We start from the raw sequence: 25,469 nt of genomic DNA on the forward strand, positions 1-25,469 counted from the left end.
ATGGACTTGCCGTTGCAGCAGCTTTTTACTGTAGATGATGAGTGAGGTGTGAGACTGACTGAGGTGCCGGAGTGAGCTTCCTCCCATCCGCGCCCCCTCTGAACTGGTGTGCTTTTACTAGGGGCCCCTTCCTTGATGAAACAGCAGTGGCCATGGCGGTTACCTGAGTGTCAGAAGTAGATGAGGTACACCTTCTCGGGCACTCTCAGTAGAATCAGGGTTCTCTGTGTGACACCCCAGGGGCAGTCTGGAGTGAGGAGAATCACATCGGTTATATTGTTAGCTGAAAACGTGCCCAAAGTGACCATTAAAATTTCAGCCGACTTCCGTGCCCTGTCTGTGACCCGGGTGCTCTGGGCAGGAGTGCAGCAAGGCCCCTGGGAGCTGTCGCTTCACGTCCCATCTCCGCAGCAAGGCCTGGAGTTGCTCCTAATGCTCAGTGTGCAAGGCCCAGCCTGAGGTCGGCGGGAATATCAGATGAGAATGTCCGTGGGAAAGTCAGTGTGCAGTTAGAATGCACTGTGACACCTTCACTGCCGATAAAACGTCACTGAATATGGTGCAGCACCTTCTGAGTGCTCAGTTGCAAACATTGTCAGACAGGTAGGATGTTAGGGCACCTCAGGTGTTCGGAGTTCAGCACTTTTGTTGTTGCTGTCACTGTCTTTAAGTAGGACCATGGTTTCCTGTTCGCAAGGAAGCTGTCTCTTTCATCACTCAGCAAGATGAGTAACCACAGGGCCGTCCCTCCGTAGTCCCTCTCCACGGCATTGGAGCTGACTGGGGAGCTTGAAGGTCAGGCGTCAGGGCAGCCCACCAGCTGGTTTAGCCCCCACACCCAGATGACTTCAGACTTCGTGGTATTTTTATTAGCTTGGCAGTGCCTTAAATTTGCATGTTTGGTGTTTGAGGACAGTCCTGTGAGGAAGGACTCTACCCCACTGCTGGGCTTATGTGGCTAATCCTTTGTATTTCTTCCAAAGCAAGTAAACCAAAAGCACATGTTGATATTCCTACATTGGTAAGTTTGTGGTTTGCTAACATACAGTATAATCCAGGATTTTAAAATAACTTTAGAACAATGTCATAGTTTGATTAATTAAACCTAACTAGTTAATAAGTGTTAGGCATGTGTATTAATTTACCTAGAATTCCCCTTTGGGGACTTCTTAACAGATTAGGTTTAAAGAGTAGTCTCAGTAAGTTCTTTGTTTCTGTGATTTTTCTACATTGCTTCTTACATGTATGTCCTATGGTTCAGTTACTGACCGATAATGTGCTGGAGAAGAACAGTAAACCGTCTTATCAACTAGATTCAGTCAGAATTCTAGTCTCAAGGTTAAGTGCATTAGTAAGGCATACTTCCTAAAGAACAGAATGCTGTATATTAATTTTTCATTCATGGATATATTTGATATTTGGAAGTCTTAGAGTTACCTGACTGGATCATCAATTGCATACACTCAGCACCTGTTAGGAGATTAAATATTTACTTAAACATAAAAGGAATCAGGAATAAATGTTACAAAATCATGAAGCATGAATTACTTACTTTTCCTTATAGTCTATATTAGTAACAATTAGAATAGGATGCATTGACCATTGATAATTAAAATCATTAATACATCGGTAGTGGTATAAAATTAAGTTAAAATATTAGTACACTTAAATAAGGTAACAGGTCAGATTTCAGCCATTGTTCACCCATGTCTCGTTGTGGAAGAGACTTCAGTCAAAAAAGAAAAATAATTTCAAAAAATGAATGCGGGGGAAAAGTGTGTCTTGAAACTTGGTGCGTTTAACCATATCTTGATTGTCCTCATCTTTGAATACATTTTAATTATTTTTATTAATGCTATGCGTAGTTTTATTTTATATAACTCATGTTAAGACATAAAGTATGAACTAGCATATGATAAGCAGATAGAAGCTTATCTGCTTGACTTTCCTTATATAATTCCTGTCGTATGGAGAAGTAGTTCCTTGTTAAAACCACTTTTTAACAGCTATGCATTGAATGGGATTTAAGCCGTCGGCAGCTGTGAGTAAATTGTTAATGTGAGTTTGTGTAATCCTGTGAGAACCCAGCCTTTTCTCTCTACTTCTCTCACAGTATCACAATTCCCGAGAAGCTGGAATACTTCATTAACAAGTACGCTGAGCACTCCCATGACCGATGGTCCATGGACAAGGTAACGCCAGGGCTGCCCAGGCAGCTGCAAGTGTGGCTGGTGCCCACTGCCCGGTGGCTCTGACCGGGCGGTTTTCTCTGTTGGGGTGAGAGCTTGGTTTAGATGAGGGAAGAGCATGTAATCGTGACCTGCTCATGTGGTGTTTATGTGGCACTGTCTGTGGTACACACATGAACACGTATGAGCAGGAATAGTCATAAGTAGCACAGTTTTAAATTTCAAAAAACCTATTAAGTCATATACATAGCACATGGTTTGTGGGAATAAACAGTAATAATCATCAGGGGCTTCAGGAAAAAGTAGTGACTCTGGGTCCAGAAATACTTTAAAGAAACTTTAGCTTTATGTGTGAGTTTATATTAGAAAAAATTTTGAAAATTATTAATTGGAATTTAGTGATCGTTTACACCTTTAACTCTCCTGTTGTGCTTCTTATTACCAAGTCAGTATCAGTTCACTGAGAATGGATTACTTGGCAAGGTGACGTGTCTTCGTGTTGTCTGAGTCAGCCTGAATGAGATGACCAAGCCGGTGCCGTCCGGGACGTGAAGAGGTTTTCTGAGGGAAACACTGTGTGGAGAAGCCACATTTAAGTTGAGCCTGTTAAACTTGAGAGTGGACGTTTGTCAGAGAAGCTGAGCTGAGGGCATGCATAGTCTAGAATGAGGGTGTAGTGATGGGGGTACTGAAAATCCAGTAGTGAAGCTACCGGAGGATGTTACCCAGCCACACAGTGGTGCCTGCAGTACCCAGATCCCGCCTGACCCTGGCCACCCAGTCCTCCTCCCGCTAACAGCTCCCTTTCTGTTTTATAAACCTGTGGCTCTTTCCTGAGTCGTTTAATTGATTTACCAAGTAAGGCAGTAAGAGCTAGGTGTCTGTTTTATACAGTCTTCTAGGCAGTGAGCTGGTGGAGGGGGAATGGAGACAAGTTGACAGAAGGCAGTGCTGGGCTGTGCCCGCAAGTCCCCCAGATTCCACAGGCAGACGAAATTGCAGAGGCAAAATCATGGGGGAGAGACATGTCAAAGGGTGTTAGACAGGGCAGTGGGCAAAATGATGAGTATTATTCAGGATGCTTCCTAAGGAAACACCGCTCCCGCTGCCTCTTCCACACACACGTGCCCTGGGTGGGCTCCTGCCCAGGACAGGTCTGGGAGTGGGGGTGGGGAGGGGGGAGCCTGGGACTTGGGGCTGCCCGGCCTGGCTCATTCCCGGCCCGTGTGTTTAAGGAAGTCTGGGCACTGCCACTCTCGGGATGAAAAGACTTGTTCAGGTGACTGATTGCTCAGACTGGGGTTGGCTAGGAAGTTTTTACACTGACTTAACTCTGGATAAAGTTCAAACCTTAATCCTTATCTTGGTTCATTTCAGATTTATTTTATCAGCACATACTTAAACATGTACACACCTACACTCTCTGAAATTAACACATACGAACCAATTTTGATGTTTGTTTTGTTTGTAGTTGGCCAATGGATGGATTTATGGGGAAACATATTCAGACGCATCCAAAGTTCAGCCGTTAATGAAACCATATAAACTACTATCTGAAAAGGTGAGGATTTTAAAAGTTACATAGTTATAAAATTTTTCAAAATGTTTTCCTTTGTTATGTAATTTCTTATTAAAAAATCTTTTTTACTTTTTGTATACTATTTTAACCTTTATTCAAAGGTTCCTTTTTTTAATCTTTTGTCTTTTTGTGTCTATTCTTATTTTCTGTCAGTATTTAATTGGTTATTTTCTTTTCTACTTAATATTTTTCTGTTCTTTTTCAATTTTTATTTCTCTCCTGTACGCTTAAGGATTGTAGAAAATATTATTTTTAAGAGTTTCTTAATTGAGGAACAGTGAAGTAATATTTTAATATTATTGTAAGTTTTCATATATTTTACTTCTTTGGGAGAAGTCAGTCTCTTGTGAAATGAAGTAAAACGATTTTCAAGCATGGTGCTTGTGCAGGGAAGTTTTCTCTCTCTTTATTCCGATGGTACAAGAGCCTTTGCTCCCGTGCCCTGGAATCCGCACTTTTCCCCAAGCAGGCTTCTCCTTCTGGTTCCTGTCTGCAGTGCCAGGAGCCGGGCCCTGGAAGGTCGCCAACCTCCAGGCTGCAATAGGCAGGGGTCTCTGTTAGCAGCATCGTGCAAACTAGGGCTCAGCTCATACTCTGCTTTTCAGAGTTTTTACTTTCCTTTTTTATTTTTGAATGAACTATGTCAGTCAATTTTTTTTTTAAATGAAGGTAGTCTATCTCACAGCAAAGCATTAAATATGGGTGTGGTACAAGTAACAAAATCTTTATTTCAAAAAATCTTTTATTATAAGATCATAAGCATGTAATTCTGTAACACAGCAATATCACAGTCAAGCACACCATGTGACATTGTAGGTGAAATCTTCAAATTAAAACTATAAATGATTGCACCCACATTATTTCCCTGCCAGCCACACTCAAGCAGGCCTTACTTTTCCTGGACCCTGTGGTTTTTTTTTCCCCATCTGGATTTTCAGTACTCTCCACCCCTTTATTTTCTCTTCCTTTTTGTCTCCAGGAAAAAGAAATTTATCGCTGGCCAATCAAAGAGTCCTTGAAGACGATGCTGGCGTGGGGCTGGAGGGTCGAGCGCACGCGGGAGGGGGACGGCATGGCGCTCTGCAGCCGCACGCGGCGCGTCTCGCAGACCAGCCAGGTGAGGCCCCGGAGCAGGCCTCCGTTCACGGTGTTGTAAACTCGTTTTAATCTTTTATTTAATTATTGGGTTTTTTAAACAGTTTGAAATATTTGAAGATCAATATGTTTACAGGGGATAACCATATTTGTTTCTTTTTTAAAAACTCTTAAGTGAAGTCTTGGTGGAAGTCCGGGGTGATTCGTAGGCCAGGCTTTTCCTGGCCGGGTTGTGAACAGGGACCCGAGAGCAAGGTCTTGACCGTTCCCTGGTTAAAAAGGCTGTAGAGTGTGTCCACGTCTCAGCACTTTCTCCTCCTTTCCAGAAGAACGGAAGGTTGGCTCTCAGGGAGCAATGAGTGGTCTAGTGGCAGACTCAAGATGTGTGGGCGACCTTTCGAAGGTGGGGAAGGCAGGGAGGGAAAACCTTGTTCCATGAAACCTCTGACAGCCCGCTGACACCTTGGTTTTAGTCCACGAAGACCTGTGCCAAATGTCCAACATGCACTCAGTTTATCGTGACCTCTGACAGGGATAATAGGAAATTAGCACAGTTATAGGATGGATACCAGACAGAGGTGGTAATGAACAGCTGAAACTTAAGTCTAGAACACAGGAGAAACTTTAAGCTACATCAGTTGGTTTCTGCTTTATTAAGAAATAGTTGATAAGTTATATATCTAAAGTAGGTATGTATGTGGACACTAGAAAAAATACTATATGTTATACTTTTAAAAGCAATGAGTTGGTTATTTTTTATCTTAATATTTATTTAGCCCATAAAGACACATAAATACTAACTTCTTTGATTAATCAATTTAAGTCAATTTAATTGACTTATTTATTTTGTTAATGCGAGGAAGAGTAAGTTCATTGCAGCCAATTATAATTTGTAAGAAACTCAAGAATACAATGATTTTTTGTTTCTTAAGGAAATATTTTAAAATCTTGGCATCATTGCGCAAGTTGTTGAGTCCTGATTCTTACCTTTAGAGGTGGGCAACCCCTAAGATGTTGGAAATTGTTATGTAGTCGTACACAATTGTCAGACACCCCAATACAATGTAATTTGCTAGATATGTTTGTGAAATAAGTTTGTGTAGATTCTTGACAGTTTTATCTGAGGAAACGTGTGTGGGAGGCTTGTTTGCCTTGCATTTCTGCAGTATCTCTCCCATCTCTTTCCATGGGGCATTTCATGAGATTCCACTTTTCCCATCAACTGTCTAGGTTTCCATAGATGCCGCCCATGGGTACAGCCCCCGGGCCATCGACATGAGCAACGTCACACTGTCCAGAGACCTGCATGTAAGTGTCGGTGGCTCTTTAGAGTATTCTGTGAATTTCCTGTTTCCCATGCACCTTCCTGCATGTGTTTTGCAGTGCGAATTGTTTGCATGTGGCCATCATATGTTGGGCCTGTGGAACTTGTAGATTACGTACCCAACTTATTCATGCTGTGAAAGCTGGTGCGGTTTTTCCTAGGATGTTTCTTCCAGGTAACATATTTTCTTTGAGGATAACATCCGTTAAATTAAAGCTCTTCAGTATTTTCATGTCATTAAATGTCTGGGGTGGGAAGGAGGTAAATCAGTCCCTAATGATGCTGTGCTCAGCGAAAGCCCTCATGCTCCTTACAGAATATGGATGGTTAGTTGTTTGTCCACAGAAACTGATGGCACTGTGCTTGCTTCAGCATATTTTTAATTGTTGTCTTACATTTTATTTAAAAATCATAATTTACATTCAGTGTTATTTTGCATTAGTTTCAGGTAAACAGCACAGTGGGTGGACAATTACTTACTTTACAAAATGCTCTCCCAGTATTTCCAGTACCCACCAGGCACCATACACAGTTATTACAATATTACAGACTAGACATATGAAAAGATGGTCAACGTCACTAATCAGCAGAGAAATGTGAATTAAAACTACAGCGCAATACCACCTCATACGTGTCAGAATGGCTGTCATCAGTAAATCCACAAACAACAAATGAGGATGTGGAGAAAAGGGAACCTTTGTGCACGGTGGATGGGAATGCAGACCTGGGCAGCCCCCGTGGAAAGCAGTATGGAGACACCTCAAAATTTAACAATTGATTTGCCTCGCGCTCCGCTCATGGTTTTAATCTGTCCTGTGTCACTGAGGGATGGCTGTGAAATGGCGGATTTGAGTGATAGATAAATTTGTTGCCATGGAACATAAGTTAACGGGCCAATACAACGATCAAATAATTATATTGGGGTTGTTAGTACTATCAAGAGAAATAAGTATTACCGAGAAAGAAATCTACATATTGTTAAATTGCTCCTAATGAATGTATTAAAATGTCACAGTAAACTTGAAAATCAGAAGTGAAAAGGATCGTAGAAGTTCCTTTTTGAAAACCCAAAGGTCCACAGAAAGGTTCATGTGGTCCGTCTAGGGCCTCCCCTAGTTTGGCCCAGACGGTGCTCCAGACACACAGTTTGTAACCGGTGTGCCTCGAGAATGTTTTGAACTTGCAGGACCTGACTCTGGAGTCAGGACCACTTTCCCTCCGATTGCTGAATGAGAAAATAACCACAGCCAACACAGCAGGTGTGGGCTGTTGTGAGTGAACTAAAATTACTCCTATTTTTCCATCAGGTAGGCAAAATAATGTATGTTTTGGTATGCCACAGGATATGAGTAATTAGTTTGTGTGTGCCAACATGAAAAAGGTTGAAAGTCACTGATCTTCTCTGCCATCAGTGTTTTATCAGGTTTAGAGGATCATAAGTTGTAACTGTGTTTTTGGGTGGAAGTCTGTAGGTAATTTGAAGTTTCATTGTTCAGTTAACACGGCACGTGCCATTAAACAGAAAGGACGAGGTCCCCACCGCACTGCTGTGCTGCCTGCTGCTCATTCGCGGGCATCAGCATCCTCCGCAGCCAGACGCCCAAGCGCACGCTGGTGTTCGGTCACATCCTGGTCGTGCCTCATGCTGACACACTGCAGTGTATTAATATAAAGCACGTTTTTATACTACGTATTGGGAAACAAAGCTAACTTTTGTACTTATTAAAGTGTAACTTAATTGCTAAATAATTTGTTCATTTAAGGCTATGGCAGAAATGATGGCTGAAAACTACCACAATATATGGGCAAAGAAAAAGAAAATGGAGCTGGAGTCCAAAGGTAATATTCTCTAAAAATACATAAGACTCATTTTCCCCTTCTGTGTGGGGCGGGAAGGAAGCGTGTCCCTGGAAGCGTGCCCTCCAACTGTGCCTGGCCCAGCAGGCGGGGTTCGCACCCCGCACATTCAGCGATGGCTGGCATGGAGCTCCCGGCCTCTCCCTGCCTGTGTGTTTGCCGGTGTGCTGGGCTCTGGCGCTCACGGACACCCATGTGCACGGGTGTGACTGCCTCCTCAAGGGCACGTGCACAGTCCTTCTTGGGTCGTCAGCGGCCCTGGAGAGGGAAGGGGCCCGAGAAACGTGCGGACCTGGAAGTTCTGTGGTGTGGTCCTGTTATATAGGCTGCCGCATTGCATTTCAGATTATTTGTGTTGCTCTTGTGTGTTCTCGTCTGGGCATTCTCTTAGGAGGGGGAAACCACCCCCTGCTGGTGCCTTATGACACACTGACAGCCAAGGAGAAAGCCAAGGACAGGGAGAAAGCCCAGGACATCCTCAAGTTCCTGCAGATCAACGGGTACGCTGTGTCCAGGTAAGAGCACGCCTGCTGCAGGACCTCATTCTTCCTGTGAGACTCAGTGTTAAACAGCCCACGGATTCAGTGGGGCCGGCAGTGGTCGCGATGTAAAGGGGTGTCCAACCTTTCCGCGTCTCTGGGCCGCACGTTCATTCAGTACATTGTGATAGGTAATCACACACGCACACAAATCTCGTAGTGTTGTAAGTAAATTTGCAGTTTTGTGTTGGGCCACATTCACAGCCACAGGTCGGACACCCTGGCAGGGCTACTCCTCAGTGTGCTGTGACACACGCCCTGGAAACACCAGTGCCCTTGACTGTTTGCCACGGGTCCCGAGAGCAGGTCGAAGTGCCGCCTACCTTAAATCCCCGTCTGCCATGCAGGCAGAATCCAGGCAACAGTGATGCTCTGGTTTTCGAAAGACAGCATTTTGCTGCGTAGTAATGGAGTTAGTAGGCATCATTTTATGTCAACGTATTCATCTTGTTCCTTCTAAGTTAAATTTTACTTTTGCCTTTAGGTACAGAATATGAGATAATCTTCTGAATTTATTTTTTCCCCATTTTTACTTTTCTATTTTTAAGTATATTTCATTGATTACGCTATTACAGTTTTCCCAGTTTTCTTCTCCCCGTTATCCCCCCTCTGCCCTACACACCCCCACCCTCCAGCATCTGCCTACCACTTAGTTCATGTCCATGAGTTACATGTAAGTTCTTTGGCTTCTCTGTTTCCTGTACTGTTCTTCTATATGTAATAAGTACAAAACTTTGATGAATGCATGTACATATATACACCTTCTAACAGCGCTCGTAGTTGGTCCTTTCCACAACTCTTTTGCTCTTCCAGGGGCTTCAAGGACCTGGACTTGGACACACCGTCCATCGAGAAGCGGTTCGCCTACAGTTTCCTTCAGCAGCTCATCCACTACGTGGACGAGGCCCATCAGTACATCCTGGAGTTCGGTGGGTGCCACGGTCCTGCCAGCAGCCCGGCCATCACTGGCGTCTGTGTGTCGGGGTGGAGGGAAGCACAGCCCCCATGTCCTGTGTGCTGGTGGCACACTTCCTGCCAGCCTGGTGCCGACCACAGTCTAACACTCAGTAGGCAGACGTGTTGTAGGGATGGCTGCATTTTGAGAACTTAAAATCTTACATAACTCCGTCCTTGTAAAGTTCATTGGCATTGATTTTTCACTTTGAAAGTATGCTGGATTGACATCAGAATTTAAGGTACAGTTACATCTTTCCTTATGGAATCAGGTGCTCTGTCCTTAAAATAACCTGAGAACACAATGGATTCCTGAGATTTCTAGGCAACATAAAGGCCTTGCGTTCAGCCTCTGCAGGGATGCCTGTCCAGGGTCAAGTGTCTGCAGTGCAGAGCAGGTTATTGTCCTCTTGGTAAAGTGCAGGATTTCTGCCCATCTGGCCTTGTGCCACCTGCGTTCGAAAGATTCCTCATTTTAAATCTCAGATTCAGGACATGTTCTTGATACTACTGCCTCTCATTTCTGCCGTGTCCCGTGCCATCAGCGCAGTCGGAGTGCAGCCCCAGGCTGGTCCCTCACCCCTCCCATCAGGCTGCCTCTGGAAAGCGGGCACTCTTCTGCGGGCGATTTTTAAGTTTTCTTTTTCACTCCTAAGGCTTGTTTGTTTTTTAATGCTGATTATTCCCATTTCCAACATGTTTTCTCAGCACCCACATCCTAGATCCCTGAGCGACAAATGCACCGTCAGCCTGCCCCTCCTCACCAAGGGCGCTGGGCCCTGTATTCAGGGGCCTGGCATCAGATTCAAGTTCATACAAATGTCCGCTCTGGTGTTTTCTTGTTTCCGGCCTCCCATATCCTAAGTGTGATTAAAGATTTTCTAGTTGTTCATTATTCTCTTTTTAAAAAATTGTTTTTAAAAATATTAAAAAACTTTAATGCAGTTGGCATACAGTATTATATTAGTTTTGGGTGTGTAGCACAGAGGTGAGAGGTTTACAGAACGTAGGAAGTGACCCCCCCGCCCCCCCGCCGAGTCTAGTGCCCATCTGGCACCATACACAGTATTACTGACCACATTCTCTGTGCTGGACTTTTCCATCACTGTGACTGTTTTTATAACCATTTATAAAGTTTTATGACTATTTATAAGCATAGGATAATTTATGCTTATCAATCTCTTCACCCTTTTTGATCTCTGTGCTATTCAAGAACCTCCCTTTCAACCTATCTATAGTCTAAAAGTTGTATTTTTCTGTCTTATTAACCACTGATCAAAAAAGCTGTTTATGCAACCTAATTTACAGCATATAATCTCTTTGTAAGTGAAACAATGATATATTTTGAAAATATGATTTATGAGTCATTCTAACTAGTAGCCAAATTAATCTGAATTAGTGAAATTTAACCAAAGAACAAAAATGAGGCCATGGTGAGTTTTTGAAGCTGTTTTGCACAAAGTTCAATATTAAAATTCCTCTTTCACGTTTAAAAGCATCTGATGTCAGTGGCCGTTCTGGGGGCCTGTCTTCTCTTTGTCAAGTGAGGGGGTGGAGGCGGGGGGAGTGAGCCTTTGGCGAATTGCCGGTTGTTCGCAGCCTCTCTGCTCAGCACGCTTCTTTCCCTCCACGGGGAGAAGGTGAGGCTAGATTCACAGAGATGACAAAACAGGCCTTACCTGCTGCTGCTGGTCCACGTACCGTTCCAGAGGCTGCACCCGGGAGGTTGGGTCCGAGAGAGAGCTGTCGGAGGAGCAGTGGGGCTGTGGCCGGCTGCACTGCCGCCCTCGCTGCTGCAGGTGGAGCTCCCACAGCACCTCTCTCCGTCCGCTGTCCTTGCCACGCTTTCCGTCTGCCACGAGTCTTCTCAGACCAGGCTGCTGGTGGCAGTGGGGGTGTGCATGTGCCGCCTTCTAATTTTCCGGTTTCATCACGGGTCATGTTTTCTCCAGATCTTTTCACATTGGCACATACACATCTTTGCTCAAGTGTACAATGAAAGCCTATTTAACTATGTACAAAATTATCTTGACAGATTTTGTATGAGAAAGCCCCTTATATGGATCTAGCCATTTTGAGTGACATGCTTCAGAGAGATTTAGTGTAAAAGTGACAACAGAAGTGAAATTGGAGGTTCGATTCCCAGTCAGGGCATATTCCTGGGTTGCAGACTGGTTCCCTGCAGGCCAGTTCCTAGCAGGGGACGCATGAAAGGCAACCATACATTGATGTTTCTCTCCCTCTCTCCTTCCCCTCTAAAGATAAATAAATAAATAAAATCTAAAAAAAAAAAAAAGAAATTGGCAAGTCTTCAAAGTCATTTCTAAAAAATGTATTCTTGGGAAGAACATTGTTAGGATAAATTAGGAATCATAAATCAGGATCTAAATGATCCTGAACATATGTCTAAGATTCAATAATGTATATCTCAAATTGTTTGATTTCTATTTGCAAAAGAACTTTTTCAACCAGGTTAGCTCGATTCCTAAAAATCTGGAGGCTAGCTCACACATGTTACTGAAACCTTGATTCTGAATTGTTCGGCTCCCTGGTATGCCCTGCATACCCTCACGGTTCTCAGGGTTTATCGTTCCATCTTGTGTGAGTGGGAAGCCCCCTCTGTGAGCACAGAGGAGGGAAGAAAGACCACCTTCTAAGCCAGATGCTGCACCAAGGTCCATCAGCTCTGAACCTCTCAGTTGTTTTCCGAATCCCAGGGAAAACTTGGGTGTTGTGCTTTGCTTAAGGAAGGTGCTCAGCTTGCACCAGCTGCTCTCCGCCTGGCTGCCAGGCCGTCCTGCCAAGACAGGCATTTTTCCTGAGTTCTGTTCCAGTTTGTGCCTCCGCACCCGGGAGCCCTGTAGCTGCACCGGGAGTGAGCACGTGCTCATTGCCACGTGGCTGGGCTTTGCTTAGGAGCCCGTTAACTCATACTTGGCTATTTGTTTAAACCTCTTCCATTTATTACACTGCCAGCATGAGCCTTTGTGTTTTGGGTTGGCTGTTTGTTTATGCTCAGTTCAGTGGGATGGCACATCAAGCCATGTGCTCTAAACTTCGCATTTGGGGTGAACATCTGGTAATGTTTGAAGTGCAACATGTTCCTGAAAATTCTCTCCTGTCTGCAGATGGTGGCAGCAGATGCAAAGGACAGCATTTCCCTTACGAACAAGAAATCAAGTTCTTTGCTAAAGTACAGTATACAGTCCTTCTTGTTTTTGCTGTAATGTTTGCTTACAAAACACACTGTTAGCTCCTCTGCCTGATGTCGGAATGCATTTGTCTGTAGCTGTGGCTTCTCCTGCAGGCTGAGGTTGCATGGCACCAACTGCTGCATGAACCCTGGGGGCGATTTTTCCAGCATCTCCCTCTGTCCTCCCTGCCTCAGCTTGCAAATGACTTGCTTCTATACGAAGGCTGATTCAGACTTCTCTTTTTCTTGGCTTTGTCATATAACACAGGGGTGCCAAACTCATTTTCACCAGGGGCCACATCAGCCTCCCCATTGCCTTCAAAGATCAGAATGTAATTTGAGGACTGCATAAATGTAACTGCTCCTTTACAGTTAAGTGAGAACTCGGTGCTGCCAGGTAGAAGCAAGGTGCTGGGCTGGATAAAACAAGGTGGAGGCCGGATTTGGCCTGAGGGCCTTGTATTCGCCACCTGTGATGTAACAAGAAAAATATCTACTTCTTGACATTTGAGTGTTGTTAACGGTTTAAGGTTTTAGATGAGCATCTCTTTTATGGAGAGGAAAAGCAGTAGCTAATTGATGAACTGGCACATGACAGGGGCCTGTGCAAAACAATCTTTATTGTGAGACCTTGGTCCCCTTGCCATATGACAGGCCAGCTGAGGCTCCGAGACGGCCAGTGGTTCGGGTGCAGAGTGTGTCCTGTTGGCTCCATTCCTCCTGGTGAGTGCAGCGTAACAAGAGCTTGTGACCTGCCTGGGGAGTGGGCAGCTCTCTTTCAGCCAGTCAGGAGGGTTGAGGGTTGAGTGTTTCCATGCGGGCGTGTCGACCTACTGGAAGTGGACACTGCGCCCGGGCTGCCAGGCGTCAGACGGTAGCCTGGGGTGTCCCTGTCGCTGACTCAGAGGGCCTCAGGTGCGTTCCGGTGGGCAGTGTGTCGCAGTTCACCTGAAGATCTCAGGATTTCTGCCAGTTACCTTTCAAAGTACTTGTGTTTGGTGGTTATTAGAGATTCTTTGCAAAATGGCTTATTATTTTGATTCACTTGTATTTGGCCTGTGTTATATGTTTCTAGAACTGTGCCCTCTGTGGCAAGGGAGGCTTCTCTGGTCTTTCCTTCCACTCGACGTAGCACTCAAAGTCTGTGGGGAGCAGCTCACGTTTACTCTGAGCTGCACTTTGCTCGTCGCCCTTCTACTGGGATTCAGTCCCCTTGGTACCCAGTTGTCGGAGTGCTGAACTCATGGCCTCTAATCATATTTAAAAATACCTTCTGCCATTGCATTGCTGACACACGCAGCACCCTAGGGACTTTGTTTGTAGATGCCTAATGTGGCTTAGTTTCTACTGGTCTGTGACTCATTCATTCATGCACTTATTGAGTGCTGCTCATATGCCAGTCCTGAAGTTCAAGCAGTGTCACAATTTTCTGGGAAGATCACCCAGGATTACACATCCCTACAGCGTGTAAATATGCTGTCTGCATGGTGGGAAGAATGCATTTGGATAGACTTGAGTCAAACCACTGGCAACACCAGTTATTCTTACTTTTTTCGTTTACTCAGTGAGTATTCGTCTACTGGTTGCTCAGTGCCCAAGAAAGCCCATGGCCCTGGTGATTCGTGGTGGCCGCCCCAAGGGCCAGGAGAAGGCTGTAATGGGAGACCAACGCAGAGATGGCTCTCATTCTCTTGTGCTGCATGGACTCTTAGGGGAGAACAAACCACTTGTCACTCAGATAATATGTAAAATTGCAAATGTTGTTACCAGAGCAGAGAATGTGGAGGCTGTCTGACGGAGGGGTGGGCAAAGGCTTATGTGATGGAGAGCCCTGGAGCAGGGCCGGCAGGCAGGGGCAGAGCTGTGACAGGCAGGAAGTGCGCTCTGACGGTGGAGCAGGCGGGCAGGGAAGAGGGGAGCAGGTCACTGAAGGCCCGCAGAGCCGGAGCAGGAAACGGCCGGTGGGCTTTGAGGGTGGCCCAGTGAGAGCACGGTGGAGCTGGGCAAGCGACCGTGGACTTTTGAGTCAGTCACAGCCTTTGTGCATCTCAGTGCTCTGCCTGCAGAGAAGGGGCCGGGCCCCCACTGCACCGAGTCTGCACAGGGCGAGCTGCGTGGCGGCAGGCCAGCTGCCACCCTGACAATGCACAGCCTGGTGTGAGATTGTGGAGAATGGCTCATTTTGATAAAACACTAAAAATAGTTTCAGACAGCTGACAATTGAGTGTTTTTTCCCATAATTATGTCTTCTCCCCCTCTGCCCCAACATAGGAACAGGAAGTGGCAAGGTGAGGTGTGCAAGCCAGCCTCTGGCACGGTGTGGCTGTCCGTGGGCTCCAGGGGCCCCCTGCATGTGGATGGGACTCTGCCTGCTCCAAAGCCTCCGTGCTCACCCTCCCCCAAGTTCCACTGTGTAGACCTGTCTTCTCTTCCTTCCTTGCAGGTCGTTCTGCCTTTAATTGATCAGTATTTCAAAAACCATCGTTTGTACTTCTTGTCTGCAGCGAGCAGACCGCTCTGCTCCGGGGGACATGCCTCAAACAAGGAGAAGGAAATGGTGACGAGGTAAACGGCTGTAGAGCAAAGACCCTTGTCTGTGTGTGTTTTCACTGGGGAGGGAGCACCCGGGGCCCGAAGGGGCCGTGCGCAGGGTGCCGCCGCCTGCCCCGCCCGCCCTTTGGGAACCAGCCTCTCGCGGGGACGGTTTCCGCAGGTTGATGCGTGTGATGTAGACACTGGGGTGCCTTGTGTTTGCTGCCGAGTGGAAGGAGTAGAGCGCCCAGCACAGAATTCACAGGTGGGGCTGGCGAGGCCTCGCCTGCGTCGGGAGGTCTGAGGGACGGTGCTTCTCACACTAGTTCACTAAACGCCCCTCGAAGCTCGTATTTTCAAGAGCCTTAATTTTTTAGGAGGGTGAAATCCCATTGACAGAGATGATAATTTTAAGTATTTTTAAAAACATCGTCCACTGGTGGAAGAGAATGGAGCGAAGGCTCCCCTTCCCCTGCTCAGGAGGGCACGCCAGCAGTGCTCCCTCCGTTCAGTCTCACGCCCCTCGCAGGTTCGTCTGGGGTGCTCCTGGTTGTCCCCAGCGTGACTCCTCAGAACTCTGCCAGATCGTCTGCAGACGAGAGTCTGTGGTAGGAAGCCCTCCTCCGCATTGTCGTATGCACAGGGGGCCGTGCGGAGCTCCGAGGTCACCTCTGAAAAGCTGTTCTGTGAGAGGGGTCACTACTGCCCAGGCTTCCCTCGGGCCGGACGCTGATGGCCTGCCGTTGGGCAGGGTGGCGGCGGCCTGTCGGAGAGAAGGAGGTGGGCTCGAACACCCAGGGGTGAAAGCAGCATTTCTGTGTCACGGAACTTTGGGAATGAGGACTGCAATGGAATTTTAAGCTCATCCCTTTACTGTGGTACAGGCCTGCAATAAGATGAAAACGTCCCCAAACTTCAAGAAAATAACCTTCCTGTGGAGCTGGCAGACCTGGTTGTGGTACAGATGGCAGGGAACCATCCGAAGGGTATCCTGCTCACCTCCAAGGGCCCTCCTCCAGCCCGGGAGCGCCAGCAGGGTGCCAGCTTCCCCTCGACCTCCAGCACCTGGGCTGTCGCCCCGTGTCTGCATCCCCCTGGGCCTGCCAGCCTTTCAAACTGGAAGTTCGTTCCCAGGGGGCATCGGCCACTTGTATGCCACTCAGGGACACAAATGACGAGACAATACAATCAGAGCGCTTAGGAAAAGCACAAAGAGCACTGTCCCAATTCCACTTCTCCCACCTGCTGTGCTGTGTTTTGTCGCCTCTGTCCGCTTCTCAGTCTGGCTCAGCTTCCATCGCTGACTGGGCCCCTCGGAGGGAGTCACAGCAGCCTCACGGTTGTGGTTACCTGGGCAAAGACAGGCTGTAGGGTTCACTGTGGGGTGTTTGCCATTGACAGTGACTGCCAGAATAAGCTTCTTCTTTCTCCCTTCTTTTTAATCTTTTAATTATTTTTTCACTTCATTCGTTAGTACTAAGACGCCGTTGAGGTGGGAGACAGGGAGAGACCAGCTGGGCCTGGCAAGCGGAGAGGGAGGCGCCCGGCGCTGCAGGCTCAGGGCCGGGCTGTTAGTCACTCTGTGGCACTAGCACCACCAGGACACTTCGGAAGAACTAGTTTAGAGAAGAAGAGGCTGGACTGGTTTGGGTGTTTAGCACCTGTTGACAGGTCATCGGCCAGGGCCGTCAGCAGAAGGCTGGGACTACCGTTTGCTGCTGGTGCACAGATCAGGGTGAGAGGTGACTTTTTCAGGGATTACCTTTACCCATGAAGTGCTCCAGGCTCTGAGAGTAGATGACAGTAAAAAAAAAAAAAAATGGGGGGAGAAGCACAAAGGTCTGACTTCCCAAACGTGGAGATGTACTGTGGGGTGGGGGACTGAGCGGTGGGTGTTTGAAGAGAGCAGAGGACAGTCAGTGGTGGGAAGGGACAGAATGCAGTGTCACAAGGTTGAGATGTCAGTGACGCTGACAGCGAGAGCTCTCCAGGTGGGATGCGCAGGGTTTGCTGGCGGGGGTCCCAAGCGCTTGGAAGTGAGGCGTGGAGCAGGCATCGGGGCTGCGGAAGGATCCCTGCCTGTGAATCCTCAGGACGTTAGTCGTGAGGGGATGCGGACGTTGTGGAAGTGTTTTTAGAGAAACTGGCCCACAGCTCCTAACATTCGAACCGTACAGTCTGTACAGACTCATACCTGGGAGGCGGACGCGTGAGAGGACCCAGCTTTCCCTACACCGGTATTTCTCACAGGTGGCACCTCTGTTACTGTAAGGAGCAGCTGATGGCGTGAGACGTTGTTTTTCTGACAGGTTGTCAGCTGTTAAAGGTGACCCCACAGAATGGGGTGTGGAGCAGTTCTGTTAGCATCATAGCAAGAGATCCTAGGTCGAGGTTAATTGGGTAAAACACAGGGCCTGCGGTATAAAGTCAGCTTCATCTCAGGTTTGACCCGGATGCCAGAGAGCGCCCATTAGTGAGAAGTAAAGGTACCACCTCGGTTAGGCTGGAGCACAGGGAACCCAGTGAGTGCACTTCTGAGAGGTCACTGCTCCCCTTACCCCAAGGCAGACCCTTGCGGAGTCAGTGTGCATGAAGCTCAGTGGATGAGGGCACCTGCAGGAAGTTGCTCTTGTTTTACTGTCTTTTTTGTTCAGGTACTGCAGCTCAGGGGGTGAATGTCATTATAATCTTCGGTCTACGTTAGTAGATCATTGTTTTAAAAACTTGTAGCATGGAAGAGATCTCTCAAGACCTCACCTTCACTTAGGCATTTGTAGGTGAAGATTTTCTGGGAAGAACAACACTGTGCCCTATATAATTAGTTTTCATCAGTACATTTTTTTCCACATTACTACTGAAGTGAGATAGGATGGCCAGAACTTTCTGTAGAAGAGGTCAGCATCACAAATAGGGTTTCCTCTGTCTCCTTTCGGCCATCCTGTCGTGGGCAGCTGCCTCCATGGGCACAGTCTATACCTGCTACAGAGGATACGTCTGCACATCACGGGTACTATGCGGGGCCAGAGAGGACTGGGGTGGGGGAGGTCAGCCTGCAGCTGCCATGGTACTTGTGGAAGTCAGGCTGGGTGGGGGTGCGCCGTTCAGGTCCACGTTCAAGGTGAGAGCTTCGGTCAGTTCTGACTGTGCAGAGCCGATGTTCTCTGAGAGTTCTATGTAGAGGTAAGGTGTTGGTAGATGTGAAGATAGTGTAAGCTGTGATATAGGAAGTCAGAGGTTATAGCAGAGACTCAGAAATGGTGCAGGCAGAGGCTGGGAGGAGTCTGTCTTAGCCCGGTTTGGGAGGGATAGAGGGGCTCTGCATGTCAGAGAAGGCTTCTCCGAGTCAACGTGTCCTGAGCTGAGTGTGGCAGGTTGGGGAGGAGGGAGTGCAGCGTGGAAGTGAGTGAGGGGTACTCCTGAAAAGAGGGACCTACGAGGAACCCTCCAGACTGCCAGGATGAGATGCTTGCCCAGGTTCTGGGGTCTGACCTGAGAGTCGGGGTGCTGCAGTGCTCTCTCACCAGATGGAGGCCACCATGTTTGTGTCCTCCCTCTGCTGACTGCCAGGGAGGACACGGGGCCCAGGAACGGCACTATAGGAGGTGAGAAGTTAACATGCTCCACTCACATCTCAGTGCCGAGAGCACTCTGGGACAGTCTCCTCTGAGCGGTTGCCAGGCGCTTGAATCCCATCTCTATTCCGCGGTGTCAGAGTCCCTGGATGCTGCAGCAGAGGTGTCGGTGGGGGGGGAGGCTGGGAAGGAGAAACACTTAAATGACGAAACACCGAAACCTAATGTGACACTTCATGCCAAAACACCGTACTTCTATCATTAAATATCGTCTATAAAAAACGAATATTAGAACTTCAGTCGTACATTTGGACAAATAAAATTTAAGTATTTTCCTTGTGGTTTTTCGGTAGTTACAACTACTGAATGTATTCTTACGGGGTTCATAGAGATTGCTTTTATATTAATTAGCTTTGCTTTCAGTTTTTTTTTGGTTTCTTTACTTATAATATGTGTTTTTTAACCATGTTTGTTAAAGATACGCACTCAAAGACTCTTGGTACCTTTACTTCACATTCTGCTCAGAGAACTGATTCTTTCTGCGTGACATCATGTCGCTTTTTCTGGCTCATAGATCAGCTGTTTATTTTTCTTTCTTCTTCTTTTTTTAATTTTATTTTCATTTCCCTGTCTTTTCTACCTCCCCTTCCCCTTTCCCCTTCCTCTTTTGTTTTTCTTTTGTCTTCAGCCTGTTCTGCAAACTCGGAGTTCTTGTCAGGCATAGGATTTCACTGTTTGGTAAGGAGACCCTTGAACGGACCCCGGCATGGCCCTCACCTGGTTTCCTTTGCCGTCTGCACTGTGTCGTGTGCCGCTGCATGAGTGCACGTGTGCCGCTGCATGAGCACCCGTGTGCCGCTGCATGTGCTCGTCCTAGGCCGACACAGTTTGCCCGCTTGTGTGCGAGCAGTGTGAAACTGAAGATGGGAATTTTTTGTGTTCGTCTGAAGTGCACTTGAAAATCAAAACGCTACAGTATTAAAGAGCAAATGAATGGAAGTGGCAGCTTCTGCCATGTTTTGTTTCAGAAGACACAGCGAAACTGGGGCCTAGAATTTGGTTGTCGCTGGTGTAGGCCAAATGATAAGCTCTAACGCACGAAAACACTGTAACTGCACTCGTCGTTTAATGCCCCGACTACAGGTTTGCATGTCGACTGCGTTTCAGACATTGGAGCATCAGAGTAGACACAGGGAGGCTAGGACTTCAGTTACGAAGGGGTCTTCTAGAACCGCTTGCCCCGTGGTCAGTGTTTTTGGTCTCTAATTCACATAGCTGAAGTCCATGCTCTGAGCACCACCTCCACAAGCCACAGGAGGCCCGGCTGGGGGCTGTGGGACACTGCGGCCATGGGCAGAGCATGCGGGACTGTCCTGTGTCCGCTGTCAAAAGCCGACAGAGCAGGCGTTAGCCCTGTGCTCTGTAGGTTTTGAGATGGTGTTATGGTAATTCCAGTATTGAAACATTGGGTGTAATGGAAAAGATGTTGTAAGTTTAATTCCATTTATAGGAAGAACTAAGAGTTAGTTCTATAAAGGCACAGTGAGTAAACTGAGGAATTTGTATGTGTATATGTACATATGTGCACATATGTATCCATGCAAATATGTATGTACACGCAACACCTGTAAGTTCTAAACATTACATTTTTTGAGAAATGGTAGTTTGTGAATATAATTACTTGATGTTGAATTTGGTCTCCAACATTATTATATTTAATATTGGTGCTCTTAAATTTAGCAATTAAATGTTACATTTCACATAAAGTGAGTTTTTGCATTAATGTTTTGGTTATCAAAAATCAATGTGGAAAAATCAAAAAAGAAGTTTCTTCTTTTTTTAAAAGATTTCACTTATTTATTTTTAGAAAGAGGTGAAGGGAGGAAAAGAGAGGGAGAGAAATGTCGATTGGTTGCCTCTCACATGCCCCTAACTGCGTACCTGGCCCGCAACCCAGGCATGTGCCCTGACTAGAATCAAACCTGTGACCTTCCTGTTTGTGAGATGATGCCCAACCCACTGAGCCACACCGGCCATGGCTAGAGATTATCTTCTGAGTAATTTCCAGCTCCAGCTCACTGACTTTTGCTTGAGTTCTCTTCAGCATAAAAGCCTCGGTGGAAAAGTTCGGGCAGAATGCCCATGAAGGGCTTCAGCCCTCTCCGGACAGTGGCGGGCTCCGCGCCGCTGCTTGGCCTCAGGGAGTGCAGCCTCATGAGCAGCTCTGCAGGGGCGCGTCTCCCAGCTGCACGCTGGCACTCTTGGTGATGAGCACAGTACTTCTGCTGTGCTGCTTCTGGCTTCTTACATGCTGGGAACCCTTGGTTTCCTGTGCTATATCTCTTGTGGTTTCCTTTTAATAATTTTTGAAGTATTCCGTACATGCAGCGAAGCCTGCGACTCTCAAGGACAGCCTGATGCTGTAGCGTGATGAAACGTCACCTGCGCTCACACCCACTTGCTCAGGGCCGAGACAGAGAACTTTTCTGGGACCCCTGAAGCCTCCCCTGTGCCTTTCCTCAAACCCTCAGAAAAGGGGCTCCATGCGGACTTCCGTTACCATGGATTTATTTGGACTGTTCTTTAACCTTTTTTCCTTTCGAACATGTAACACGTCATACCCATCAGAAGAGAGAACTGGACTGCTAATGTTCATCCATCTCTGTAATTTTAATACTCCTTTTAGGTGTTGCATTTTAAATCCCTTAGCATATAAATGCTAGTTTTAAAATCTTAAACAGGAACTTAATGGAGAGCTACCCTGTACCTTTTCTTCAACGTTGTATTTTTGTGAATTCTTTATATTATTCTAGCATCTGTTACTATTATTTCAATTTGCTTTGGGATTTTCTTGTAAAATAACACAAACTTCAAGAGGCCTTTATTAATGAAACATACTCAAATGCAGACATCTCCAGTTATCAGAATCTTTAAGTCTAAGACACATGAACCAGAGATGATACAGTTGAAATCTGGCTTCAGACACTCCCCTGGGGTCCTGGAGAGAACAGTGTGGCCTTGAAATGGAAATCCTAGGTGCCAAGTCCTACCTGTGTAACTAAACCAGTTGCATGATGCGGACAAGGGATTTCATGTCTCCGAACCATTTTTTTAAAGTTTCGAACGAGGTTAGAATAACAGGTCTGTCAGGCTTAGAGCTGTAGTGCGTGTTTCCATCTCATACTGGGCAGTGCACTCAGGCTGCCGTGTGAGTGGCCACCATGCGGCCCTCATACACCAGCTGTTCCTCATCAGCGAGTGTGGAGGTTGGCAAAGAAGCCCCCAGGCTCGGCGTCTGCGGGCAGAGTGAAAGGTGGGAAGAGGCACGTTGCCCCGAAACGTGTCAGGGAAGCGCTGTTGAGATGATGAGAGCTTTATGACACAGAAGGGCAGACCTTGTCCCAGTGGCGGTGGCTGTGGGCAGCGAGTCTGAATACTTGTCCAAGTTGGATGCCAGATTACAGTGATATCTCCAAATTTCATCTGCAGTTGAAAGACTTTTCTGATTTAAAGTGAGGAATCCCAAAACTTGGACTTAATCCATCTGTGTGTATCTTCAATCTAAATCTTTCCTAGCCTTTGAAGCACACTTGAGAATTAAAGATATTTAATTCTCTCTGTTTTTATGCCTCAGATAGTCCCTTTGAGCTGTTTCATGCAATCATTTGGTACTAGAAAAAGGTAAGGTTTAAAAAGGGGGGACAAACCATGTATTCCTTGCAGAACAGTAGTTCTCTGGTTTCATTAAAATAGTTGATAGGAAAAATGGCATTTTGTTTATGTATAGGCTTACCTCCAGAACTCTGAAATGCCCTCTAGTGACATAAATCCCCACCATCTTGTCTTTTGGGGCTCAGGGTGCGGACAGGACCCAGCAGGAAGGACCCTGGTTTCCTGTTTCGGAATTTGTGCTGACTGAGGAACTAGTTTGGCCAATCCCCGCTCCCACCTTTGCTGTGTGAAGTTCCAATTCCCGACTTCAAGGCAGCTAGAGACCACACAGACCCTGCATGACAGCCCAGCACAGGCCTTCTGACGCTGTCAGAGGTGGCAGCCGGGGGTCAGGGGCAGCAGTGGCATGGGTTTGCTTGTGAGGCCGAGTCTAAGGGCGCACTGGCCCTTGTTTTCCACGTTCGTGCGGTGAGGCCTCCGTGCCCTCTGCTGCGTGCAAGGGTTCTCGCAGGCTGGGGGGCTCGGAAAGGGTTTTCCTGTCAGCCAGCGCTGCCTCCACTCCTACCCGGCCAGCCCAGGGCCAGCCATTCTCTCTGTGTCCTTTCAGAGCCTTCTGAATGGGGCTCCTCCCAGCCCTGCCTCTCCCAGGACACAGTGTCCCATTTCACTCCTGCCAGTGGCTTTCCATTTCTTTAGAATCAAGGTCAGAATTCTCCATCTGGCTTCTGGAGTGTTTCGTGGGGTCCCCTGTGGACCTCCATTCACATTTCACTCTTGCGAAAAGCTCTTGCTCACTGTGCTTCAGCTGAAGGGCCCTCTAGTTGCTCCTCGACTGGGTTAATTCTCTTCCTGTCCAGGGTCCCTGCTCGTACTGGTATTGCTGATGGCCACAGGGTCCCCCTAGCATTCACCTTTTCAGTCCCTCACCCTCACCATGGAGGCCACTGTGCCTCCTTCAGAGTTCAGCCTAAACTCTCTGCTCTGGGTCACCGCCCACCTCCCGGATGTCATTCCTGCCGCGGGGGCACTCTCGGAGCTCCTGCACCAGCCCTGCCCCTCTCTGATGCAGTGGCCAGAGCAGCGTTGTGGCCAGAGCAGCATTGCCTTTCGGCACCACTCAGCTCTCTGAGGGCTTATTGCTGTATCCTCAGTGCCAGCAGGGGGGTCTGACACATAGTAGGCCTTTTATATGTCTCTGATGACTGAGGGAATGACCCATCCAGGGCCTGCCTTCAAGAAGCCTACACTTGTCTAACAGATAAGTGAGCAGATGTCTGCAAGGAGAAATGTGCTCTCAATTTGAAATTTTCTTACATTCACGAGTAACCCAAACTTAACATTTTTTTGTTAAGTTATATAGTATCTACGTAATTCCCTCACAATTTAGACTCGTGTTACTTAAGTTCCTTAAGCAGTCCATGAAAATGCACAGGGCCCTTTCCCTGACCCAGAATGGTGCATGATCTGTGACCGTTCCAGTAGGGTGATTGGACTCTACCAGCCATGGTCCTTTCTGTCCAAGGAGTGATGTGAGAAGACTGACACCCAAAATAGTTATTGCTTGGGGACCTTTTCTACTTTTTCATCTTCTGGTGAATTTTTTTTTATCACATTAGAGAGATGTTAAATTGTCCAGAGATTCCTCAGAGTTACTGGAGAAGTTCCAAATTTAATAACAGACAGACTTCTAGGAATGTCTGGAAAAAGCAAGCATTCTGTAACATAATGAGCATTGTGCTCCAATATTTCTGTTGGTTTGACCCTGAATGACTCTAGAAGTTAGCACGTCACATCATTAATTCAGCTCTAGTGTCAGCTGCAGAACGTTGAACAAGATGAGTGTTGGGTGTCGCAGTGAAGCGCTAGTGCTCGTTGAGTATCTGTTTCTTACTCCTGGGTGAGTTCGTCCCATTTAATCCGGTGCATAAATCTTAGTGTCATGTGTGCAGGAGTTTTAATAGCAAAGTAATACAGTGAATCCTCTCAGTTGGTGTCCCTCCTTGAACAATTAGCAGACAGTTGACGTTCCTCCTTCTGTGTCTGCTCCTGAAACCCGAGCATGTGTTGCCACGAGCTCTGTGCTCCTGCTTCTGGAGAGATCAGAGAACTCGTGTGCGTTTGTGTCATCCCTGAAAAGTTCAGGTTGTGCTTGCTCACGGTTGTAGGGCGCACAGGCTGAGGGGACAGTCATTACAGTGTGGTGACACTCAGGACGGGGCACTCCTGAGGGTGGCGTTCCCCTGACGGCACGTTCCTTTGGGCACACCTGCTGCTCGGGACCACGTGACTGCCCCTAGGGCACAGCAAAGGCCTGTCCTTCACGCAGATGTCCTGCAGTTGATGACAGTACGTGTGGCAAAGACAAGAGTTCCCTGGACTTGTTTTATAAGCCTTATAAAAAGTAACCCACTTCCTAGGGAGAGGCAGAAACATCAGATTCAGACACTGTAATGAAAATAATGTCAGTAGATAGTATTAGAGCAATACACATATTTCTTTCATTTGAACATATTGGTATGAGAGATTTTCCTTACTGTGGGGCCAATGAGTAATGTGTAATTATCAGATATATGTTCTCAGTTTAACCAAAACTTCTCAGTGAGTTAAGGAATTGGTAATTTTATTTCTGTCAGTGTTACAGATTCCAGAGGTGACAAAAGTCGCTGGTACTCTTCAGGTTCTCTTGATTCACTCATCACTCTGAGAGAAATTATATTTTAGCCCGATTTTAGTTTACACTATTAATAGGGGTCCCGCCATGATTCATAGGTTAATCATTGTTCAAAGAAGAGAATGTCATGAAACACTGGGCACGGCCATGCAGAGGGAGTGGGGCAGAGGCAGAAAGGTCAGCGTGGCTGCTGCCCCCCTGCCCGAGGAGAGGGCCGCACTCCAGGGTCCTCAGTAGGTCAGCCTACAAAGCAGGGGCAGACAGAGCAGGTCAGGTTCTGGATAACATCGCA

The 25,469-nt window shown here is 47.0% G+C and overlaps 1 protein-coding gene across 2 annotated transcripts in view; it reads left to right on the plus strand.

The window, feature by feature from the left end:
• RYR2 (ryanodine receptor 2) overlaps positions 1–25,469 on the plus strand; it is a 544,399-nt gene that overhangs the window by 404,864 nt on the left and 114,066 nt on the right. For both annotated transcript variants that reach the window (XM_053667877.1, XM_053667878.1), the window contains exons 53-62: positions 2,114–2,192; positions 3,661–3,750; positions 4,748–4,885; positions 6,094–6,171; positions 7,951–8,026; positions 8,436–8,559; positions 9,397–9,512; positions 12,666–12,730; positions 15,174–15,295; positions 19,523–19,572. In XM_053667877.1, the coding sequence (XP_053523852.1) occupies positions 2,114–2,192; positions 3,661–3,750; positions 4,748–4,885; positions 6,094–6,171; positions 7,951–8,026; positions 8,436–8,559; positions 9,397–9,512; positions 12,666–12,730; positions 15,174–15,295; positions 19,523–19,572 (938 nt within the window). The remainder of the gene's footprint in view (positions 1–2,113; positions 2,193–3,660; positions 3,751–4,747; positions 4,886–6,093; positions 6,172–7,950; positions 8,027–8,435; positions 8,560–9,396; positions 9,513–12,665; positions 12,731–15,173; positions 15,296–19,522; positions 19,573–25,469) is intronic.

Source organism: Artibeus jamaicensis, unplaced genomic scaffold (assembly GCF_021234435.1).
Source record: "Artibeus jamaicensis isolate MK-2021 breed Jamaican fruit bat unplaced genomic scaffold, CSHL_Jam_final contig_473, whole genome shotgun sequence".
NCBI classification, from domain to species: Eukaryota; Metazoa; Chordata; class Mammalia; order Chiroptera; family Phyllostomidae; genus Artibeus; species Artibeus jamaicensis.